The sequence below is a fragment of the Cupressus sempervirens genome, chromosome 7 (assembly GCF_028749045.1).
Source record: "Cupressus sempervirens isolate cs-2001-9-10 chromosome 7, ASM2874904v1, whole genome shotgun sequence".
NCBI classification, from domain to species: Eukaryota; Viridiplantae; Streptophyta; class Pinopsida; order Cupressales; family Cupressaceae; genus Cupressus; species Cupressus sempervirens.
Genome location: NC_143124.1, coordinates 38,894,865 through 38,905,386, shown reverse-complemented (window position 1 = coordinate 38,905,386; position 10,522 = coordinate 38,894,865). Strand labels below are relative to the sequence as shown.

Sequence of the window (10,522 nt, the reverse complement as noted above, 5' to 3'; positions counted from 1 at the left end):
GTTTTTGGATTATGATTAATATATTATTGCACAAATAATTTACTAGCAAAACTAGTACCGACATCTTCAATTATAGTACATATAATATTGGAAAAAATATCACATATGCTCATTAAATTTTTTTATTTTGACTTTTCATTTATATAAAAATCTAATATTATGGATGAGGGTTAAGATAAGAATATAAAATATCGATAAGAAAACCTATTATAGTACCTTACGTATTAGAAGGTGATGTAAGTATTTACAATAAATTTTAATTAAAAGTAATATATTAAACTTATAAATAATGTGGAGAGTTAGTTCACACTTAAATATCTCATAAATCTAATTGAGAGATGATCTCCACATGAAATGTGAAGCAAGATTAATATATTGATTTATCTTTTATGATATTTACACTAACATAAAATCTCCATAGTGCTTACTATTCTCACATGGAATGGAAATGAAGTAGATAGGGTAGAATCTATGTGTAACACATCATTTAATCACTATAAACTTGCTTCAAAATCTTTTAGACTATCGATTTGGCATAAATGTACTTCTCTTAAGAATTGTTTGGGGCAGAATTTCACTTTTTCAAATACTGTACTTCCTTATTATCTATACAACCATCATTATAACCCACAACTATCAAAGGAATTGTAAGCTCAATTTTAGAGACATTTTTTAATCTTTAAACCTAGGTTTAATTTGATTTTGATGTGTTTTCATTCACAGAGAGGGTGGTTTTGGTTTACCTCATTTTATAGAATAAGTCAAACAAGAAACATTCTTCCAATACTACTATAAAACATTTAATTGAAAATTTATATTTGCATATAAGAAAAATATAAAAAATTAAAATTATAAAAGATGCCTAATTTGTTATGGTTGTTTGTGAAAGAAATATAAAAAATGTTCTTATATGTAATGTACTTGAGGAAAATAAATCTTGAGAGTTCCTATAAATAATATTATAAGCTACATATCATTATATAATTATCTAATTATGTGGTATCAGGTAAAGGAAATATTTTACTTTCTTTTTATTATTCTGTAAGGATCGTGTACCTATACATTATGTTGAAATCTATTTTCATTATATATTCTTATATTTTTCATGGAAGTTGTCTTAATTATGCATGATTAAATATAGTTTTGCAAGTTAATAATTTAATAAAATGAGGGTTTGTATATATTTAAATAATAATGGCTTATAAATCTTATCAAATTTTCATATTTGAACTTTTGTAGATGATATTTATACAAAATTCATTTTACATGAAGAATAGAATTTTTAATATAATTAATGGCTTCATCTCATTAAGTGCAATGGTAAGTGTTACAAAATTATTTATTATTCAAAACTTCATTAGATAAGTAAATTCAAGATAATTTGAAATTTATACAAAAGTTGCCATTATAGATCATGTGGATAAATAGCCATTCACTTTTGACTCTCTTTACTATTAAATTGGGTGTGCATGCTACAATTTGACACAACTAACCCTCCAAAAATAATTTAATTAATACACAAGAGAATTTTTTAATTCTCATAATTTACTATTATTTTCACAATATCACAATATTATTTTTACAAAGTTCCATTGGAGGTAATGGTGATGACCTAGTTAATCCTACGCCTGACACTCTTTGCCACGTTGTCATCCAGACCGAGCCTCTGCGAATCATTTAAAAAGAAATTCTAATTCCCTTCACACAAACTATTCTCAAGCTATACTTTTTCAATTCCTTTTCCAAGATCTAATGCATGCATGCCTATTGATTAGATGTACATATTTTCAAAATAACATCGACCCATTTGAGTTTGAGATAGAAAAGGTAAAAGGACCTTAAACAACCCTCATTCCATGAGAACAAGATTTACAAGCTCTTACATAAAAACATTTCGAATTATGTGTATACAAATGAGCATTATTTATAATTTTTTAAAAATATTGTAGTCCACTACAACAACACAAAATAAATGTAGTGAAATTCTTATGATCATTTTTGTTTTCTTTATAAAACCCCATTGTGTTGGCACTCTTTACTAATTTCACGTATTGGTTAAATGTATTTTGAAAACTTAGAACTATCCTCACATAGTCGTACACTATATGCACTTAAGATGCTCAATGTTTAGAAAAGAGGTTCTAGAAAAGGGAATGAATGTCAAGCACTTTTTATGTAGATATGAACGGAAATATAGGGGGTCCCTGCATGTGCATGGATTCATATGGATCGAAGGAGCACCTGATGTGGATAAAATTGACTGGTCAAATGAGGAGGAAAGAAGAAGCCGTAAAAGATATTTTTCATTCCATTGTTCATGTATGGAACCCTAGAAATTATCCTCATCAACAAAATATACATGCACATTAATAAATATTTATATATATTCATGTAATGTGACATTAATTAATGTACTTATTTTTTTCTTACCTTGAGTTGTAGGCATTCGTCAATTTTCAACAACATATATGCCTTAAAAACACAAGACAACTTGCACAGGTTGATTTGGACCGTGACTATGAAGAAATGTTAAATTGTGCGGAGTGATACACAATTTCTAAGGAGGGTGGATGCCTACGAATAAAAGGGAAAGATGGTTTGCAAGTAATTATTTCATCCCAATGAATATTTAAAAAATATATATAATTACTACAAAATGATGGGGCTAAATATAAAATTTCTTACACTGGAGAAAGTTGTCTTGATAATGAAGAAAATGATTCATCCGATCACAGGGCTTCCGATGTTGGCCAAGGCAAGAACCACCAATGCCCTGAATCGGGTGGAACTGTAAAAGAAAACCTTTGCTAAGTGGGATGGAAGGGGTATGAAGATTAGTTGTGTTACTGATATAGAGTTAAAATTTGAAATTCATGTAATTGCACACAAGATATATAGCTCCAGTTGACTCAATAATGTATCATGTGGAGCAGTGGATCTCAGTTACGGGGTGGTGAAGAATGACATGTCCTTCGACCCTACCAAGTTGGTGTTGAAATTGAAGACAATGAACATGTTTAGAGAAATACTACAGAATATGAATGGGAGATTATATCTAGGTTGCACCAGGGTCAAAATATACGATGCTAAGAAATAGACATGTTCGGGAGAAGAGACATTGATAGACAAACAAATTGGTCTGTTGATTATCAAGAAGAAGAGTACACTACCAGAGAAATCAATTTCATAAGTAACATGAAGAATCATGGGTGTCTTGTCTATGATGAAATTCCTCGATGCATAAACTACATGACCTTTGGTGAGAAACAAAAAAGGCAGTCAACATGACATGACACACTACCACAGTAATCAAAATGAAGAACTATTGTTTATGATAATTCAAGGCACATCAAGAACAGGAAAGTCATATTTAATTGGTTCCATTAGTCAATCTCTTCAAAATGCGGCAATGCCCTCCCATTCTCCCCTTCTATTACTTTTCCTAATAGGAGTTGCAACATTCAATACAAGAGCTTCTACAATTGATTCAAAATAGAAGGTAACAGTAAGAGATTGTTCTCAACTAGAAGGAGCAAGGCTCACAAGTTTTTGAGAAGAAATTCCACATTTAAAATATATTTTGATTGATGAAATGAGATTCATTGGTCAAAAAATGTTGGAAAATATAGATTTATGACTGCGACAAGCATTCCCACAATCTGCACACATAAGCTTTGGAGGTAAATATTCCATTTCTACATCATGAATATCTTACTCATGTGAAATATACATTATTTGAATCAAATACATGAATAAATACATAGTTTTTAAAATATATTTTTTCCTCAATTGTATTTCAGGTGCATCTATAATATCGGTGGGAGATTTTGGCCAGCTACCTCCTATCAATGATAGAGCAGCATATGACAGTAATAAACAGGAAAAGTTTCTAGGTCAGGAATTCAAGACTGTGGTCACACTAGATAAGATATTCAGACAAGATGGGGAAGATATTGAGCGACAAAGATTTTGACAACTTTTGATGAATCTAAGAGATGGAAACTCACAAATTGATGATTTGAGGTTGCTGGTGTGAAGGGTCCCTATCAACATAGATGTCGCAACAATTGTTTAATTTGATAATGTTTTTCATTTGTTCTCAAAAAATGAAAATGTTCATGCTCGTAATAAAAAAAATGCTACATTCATTGAAGCATCCGATTGCACCTTGTGTTGCATCGAAAGTAGCTTCTATCAATCCAATAGATTACTGTTAAAATGATGAGCTTGATTTGGAGTTGTTAATCTGTAACGATTGAAGGGTCATGCTAACTTCAAATCTATGGATAGAGGTAGGTCCTATAAATGGGGCTCTTGGATACATTCAAAAAAATATCTACAAGAAAGGAAATGCTCTGCTTAAGCCTCCAGCATATGTGATGGTTGAGTTTGATGGTTATTCAGGACTACCATTCGAAGATCATAATCCAAAGATAATTCCAATACCACGAATACAAAATGGTACAACAGTTCAATTTCCATTCAGGTTGGCATGGGCATTGACCATTCACAAATCTCAGGGATTGACTCTTCCCAAAGCAACAATTGATGTAGGATCAAGAGAAAGAGCAGGGATTGACATTTGTGGTAGTTTCATGTGTAAAATATCTCTAGTGTTTGAGAATGATGCCTCCTTTTACGTATGATCATTATGAGAAAATGAAAAAGGGTAGACAAATTTCAAGCGCAAAGATGAAGAAAATAGACTTAAGTGCCTTGAAGATAGTTGACGTGATATGTTATTCTTAAATGTTATGTCCATAAAAGTCTTTTTGGACACATTAGTATTTTGTTTGTAACACTCCCTACTATATTCCATGTTTTAAAAAAGTCTTTATTATACAATGAAAAATGATATAAATAACTTTCTTGATTTTAATTTATTCTATTTTGAGAAACCCAATCTCTTTTTGTGATATTTAATTTTTATAGATCTTAATTAATTGTAGTGATGTATTAAGTAATAATTATATCTTAACTAATTGTAGTGATTTTTTAAGTAATAATTGTAGATTGATTCATTGAGTAATATCAGTTTATGTTTACAATTTATATTTACTTTTGCTACAATGTTTCTTAATGTTCGATGATAATATTATGGACAACTTTTTTTTAATTTAAACTATTAAATTAAAATATTCATTACAAAATTTCAAAGAAAAAACCAATGAATATAATTTACTTATTCTAATTATCCTCCAATATTAATTTTCTTTTGTTTCATATTTTTAAAATTAGTGAACTTAAATTTTTCAAATATGGTACAATAAAATAATAATATTATTAAAAATAAAATATATTTCTATTGACTTTATTTGGTCTATATTTAAGTATAAGTGCTAAATTTGATTTGTGTGTTCCATATTTGATTGTATCTTATAATGGTTTTATATATATTTATGTTGATAATTGTTTAAAAGTTTGTAGCATATCATTTGAGCTATGGATTTTCTATTGGAGCATCAAATATCATTGTTACGAGTCGTGCTGCTTCTGTGACCTCAAATAATTTCTATGAGATCGATTTAGATAAATGTAAAAGAATAATCCAGAAATCGTGCTCACACCTAATCAAAGCCTTGGAGAATGGTTCATTGTTAATTGATAGTGTTGATGAACTAGAAATAACGGAAATGGTGGATGTTGCAAAAGTTATTTATGCCACATTTGCAAAAACGGATGCATTTCTAGAAATGATGAAAGAACTCTACCGTGATCATTGCTCTAATAAAGGTCGCAACACCATCCTTATCATTGAGGAATATGTGATGCAGCTGCATCATCATGGAGAAATGTTCTTTCTTTAGTTTCTTCTCATATTTCCTATACTCCATCTAAATACTTCTACTTGGGCTTATATTTCCTATTTCATCTATGTAAGTTTTATGAACAACAACATGAATAAGTTATTTTCACTGTTCAAGTCATGGACACATATTTTTCATTTTCATCTATTTGAGCTTTGTGAACAACAATATTATGTATCAAATTTATGCTCTCATTGATTGATATGTTACATGCTATATTATCTATGCACAATCATCAAAACTAATAATAAAATGTATAAAATTGAGCTATTTGTATGCATAATCATCAAATTTTATACCAATAAATATAAAATTTGATACTGACCCTTTAAAAAATTGACATTTTAATTAAGTCGTTCAAAATTAATTATCCAAATGCATTATGCAAAATTTTATTTTAATATTTATTAATAATTAAAATGATTTATTCTAATAATTAATTAAAGTGAAAAAAGAGAGAGTATATATTTAAACAAATAAAGTTATTAATTGTGTGCTGCTACTAGCTTATATATATAAAGGGAGAGTTATCCTTCTTGAAGCGCCTGTTTTGATAATCTAACTACAATAGATAACTCTCTACTTATATACATAAACTAGTTTATATAACAAAACTCTTAATTAATTTCACTTCAACGAAAATTCTATGATTCTAATCATGCATAAAGTTTGATTTTAATAAATCATCTACCCATATATTTTCCCTATATTACAGCCATTGCCATCGCCTTCCACATCAATCATATGAAGTTGCCATCGCCTTCCACATCATATGAAGTTCCGAATATAGAACATCTTATTAGTTATCATTGCATGCATGAAGTTCCCAATTTAGAACATCTTATTACTTATCTTTGCATGTGACGTCTATATGACATCCTCGCATCCTTAGTTGACAGCGTATCTTATTTTGTCCCAAGAGAAAAAGAACCGTGAGAGCGTGGGAAGCTTGGTAACAACAGGAGTCGATATTTATTCTTCAATCCCCGTGCAAATTACGGAACACAAATATGTGACTTTTGAATGTGAAACTGAAATTGACCGAAACGACAAACATTTTCAAACGTTTGGTCGGAAATCTTTACAAACATTCACCTATTGATGTGGTGAATACGAGCGTGTGAGAAAATCATGAAATATGGTGACAGCTCAAGTACATCCTTGAAACTTTCACTTCTTATATCTGTGTTTTTCAAAGAGATTTTGAGAATTATATCTACTCAGGAAAAAGTTGGAATAAACATGCGAAGACACATTCAACAAGTGCTTTATCACATTAGTTAAGAAAATCAATAGTTGCTAGTCATGTGCATTACGACCGTAATAATCGCACTGTATTAACGTGCATACAACAACATTTTCAACGGTTCGCAAACAGAAACAGAAACAGACTTCACAGACGCTCGTTGTCTATATAAGAGAGCCCAATGCCATAGCATTTCATACAACCATTGCGAGTTTCATCTTCTTATCGAAAATGGCCTCCAGTGAAGCCTTAAAGCCATTGCTTCTTTTGTTTGCTTCCTTTCTATTCATGTTAGCAATGACGGAATCAATAAGAACTCCTTTCAACACGACCAAGGCTGACAATAGCGTTAAATATCATGTTGAGAAGCCGGAGCTTGTTGTTCAAATGGTGCAAAGGTAATAAGCATGTTGTCTTTGAGAGGGTCTAGAAAGTTTAGAGAATTTAATTAAATAGCTCATCACATTCAATACATTAATATGCAATGCATATGACTGTGTGTGTCAATCATTCTCTACTTATTCTTATGCTCTTGCTTGGTGCTTGCCTTACCGTAATTTCTATAATACCATTCTTGTGACAGTAGTTGGTACGCAGCTGTCAATAGCTATAGATGAAAATTCTATTCCCCATATCATTAGCTGTTAACGATTGTCTTTGTTCAGATACATTAATTCTAAGATGAACATGATACTGCAGAAAGGTTATCTAAGTCAGTTCAATTAAGAAGGCTTCGACGTTCTAGCGTTGTTTTATTGCCAGCATATATCGACAGTTGCATACAGTTGAGTTGAGATTATTTAACAATTTAAAGAACTGCTGCGCAGGAGTTTAAATAGTTCGAGAAGAAAGCTGAGCTCGTGCGGAACAGGGAACCCAATTGACGACTGTTGGCGCTGTGATTCCGATTGGGTTAACAACAGAAAGAGACTGGCTGACTGCGCAATTGGATTTGGCAAAAACGCCATTGGAGGTAAGAACGGGAGGTTTTATGTCGTTACCGATCCCAGTGACGATGACCCCGTCAATCCTAAGCCTGGCACTCTGCGCCACGCTGTCATCCAAACCGAGCCTCTCTGGATTATTTTTCAAAGAGACATGCTCATTCAGCTAAAGGAGGAGCTGATCATGAACAGCTACAAGACTATTGACGGCAGAGGAGCGAATGTTCATATAGCAAATGGAGCTTGCATTACAATACAGTACGTGAATAACATCATTATTCATGGAATTCATATCCATGACTGCAAACCTACGGGAAATACAAATGTGAGGAGCTCGCCCACACATTATGGGTATAGAACTATGAGTGATGGAGATGGGATTAACATCTTTGGATCAACCGCAATTTGGGTCGACCACTGTTCATTGTCAAGATGTACGGATGGACTGATCGATGCCATCATGGGCTCCACTGCTATCACAATTTCAAACAACTTTTTCGCTCACCATGACAAGGTGCTCAAAACTGCCGGTTTATTTAGTCTGCCATTAATTTAGCTTTGCTTTTAAAAAGGTTTCATGATTATATTTATGGGCATGCTTTAAAAAGTTACTAGAAGCCTATTAGGAGACACATAAAGAGTATTGGTATTTATGGGCATATTCGTTTTCTGTAGGTGATGCTCCTTGGACATAGCGACGCGCATACCGAAGACGTCAAAATGCAAGTAACAGTTGCATTCAACCATTTTGGAGAAGGACTTGTTCAGCGTATGCCCAGGTATAGAATTCCGTATCAATCCTTGCATGAGGAACACAAGACATTAGCTCACTCAAGTTTATTTCTTTAATTTTCATTTCACTATAAGATGTATACGTTGTGATGCAGGTGTCGACATGGAAATTTCCATGTGGTGAACAATGATTACACTCACTGGGAAATGTACGCCATTGGCGGAAGTGCGAACCCCACCATTAACAGTGAAGGAAACAGATTCCTAGCCCCTGACAATCGATTCCACAAGGAGGTAAAAGTCCATTTGCAACTGATGTCTCATATATGTTCTTTGGTGTTCAATGGATGTAGAATAAGTATGGTAATGGGAAATGTGCAGGTGACAAAGCACCAAGATTCAACAGAAGAGAATTGGAGATCACTGGGAGATCTGATGTTGAATGGGGCATTCTTTACAGCATCAGGAGCTAGGGCATCTTCAAGCTATGCAAAGGCTTCGAGTATGGCGGCAAGACCGTCATCTGTTGTGGGCTCAATCACTGCAGCTTCAGGTGTTCTCAACTGTAGAAAGGGCTCGAGCTGTTAGACCAAAACATATGCACTATAGACAAATTGTTAGGAATCCCTTAATTCTATAGCTTGCCAAGCATGAGAGGACGGAGCGAGGCATGTTAGTTATTTTAGTTTTGTTTTTGGAGAGTCTCGAGTCATCTTTTAATAAATTTGAATATATTAGTAATGTTATTCTCAAAATTGAAGAATTGTCGTGGAACGTCAAGCCAATAACATTTATATTTATATTATCTTGTTTGTCACTGAATTTCAATGTATTTCTTGAGTATGCCTTATAAGAAGTGCAATATAAAGATTGAGATTAGCTCAATTTGTGTTCACAGATTAGATTGAGGTTCATATAGATTGATTTTGACATGCTATTTATTCACACCAAATATTACTCAAAGAAGTATCAATAGTTTCTCTGTATTCTTAAAAAAAATCATTTATTATAGAAAATTGATTTAGTTTTATTCACATAACATCTAGGGACTCAAATATTATGCTTGGTAAAAATGGAATAGAGTGAAAATGATCCTACAAATAAATCTCATTGCTAAATTTCTTCCAAATAAGACAATCTATTTATACCAAGATTGGTATGTTGCACTCTATGATATAAAAGGTGTCAACAAAAAATAAGTACAGGCTATATTTGATTAAAAAAAAAAATTCCCACACAATGCTACGAACAAACTCTTCATTTTTCTTTTGTTGGGTGTCACTTGAATTAAAAGTAGGACATCATGAGTTTGACAATCATCTTTTTGAAAAGTTCTCTCAAATGATTGAATAATTATTTGTTGTTAAATATTTATTTCTTCTTCTAAATAAATAGGAGCTATTAGGGTATGGTTATTGCTCTACATATCTGGAAATTATTTTTCTTTGCTAGTTGCATTGATATGAATTTTTTGTTTTTAAAGAAAAAATTGTGAACCATCTCAAAAATAAGACTATCATTGGTGAAACTATTTTGAATCGTAAATGTTTAAAGATTGATGAAAGAGCATCTTGGCTTGGTCAAAATAATGCTCTATAGATTTTCTCAGCAATCCTTGTGGTTCTTCTTAGTAGTGATTTGAATAGTTGGGTTGGTGAAGTGTTCGTGTCTTCATTCACGAGGTTCACTTGGTTTATATGATTTTCTTTCATGTTCACCGAGTGACTTTTGTGATTATTTTTTGTGCATTAAAAAGTAGACAAGGTAAAGGCGGCTAACCCCAGGTTACAATA

At 32.1% G+C, this 10,522-nt stretch overlaps 1 protein-coding gene across 1 annotated transcript; it reads left to right on the top strand.

Moving 5' to 3' along the window:
• Positions 1–7,284: 7,284 nt before the first annotated feature.
• Positions 7,285–9,317, top strand: LOC149545314 (putative pectate lyase 22). The gene is made up of 5 exons (XM_089793915.1): positions 7,285–7,451; positions 7,881–8,511; positions 8,673–8,776; positions 8,885–9,023; positions 9,111–9,317. Exons 1-5 carry the CDS (start codon positions 7,285–7,287, stop codon positions 9,315–9,317), a joined length of 1,248 nt encoding a protein of 415 aa, XP_089650041.1.
• Positions 9,318–10,522: the final 1,205 nt, after the last annotated feature.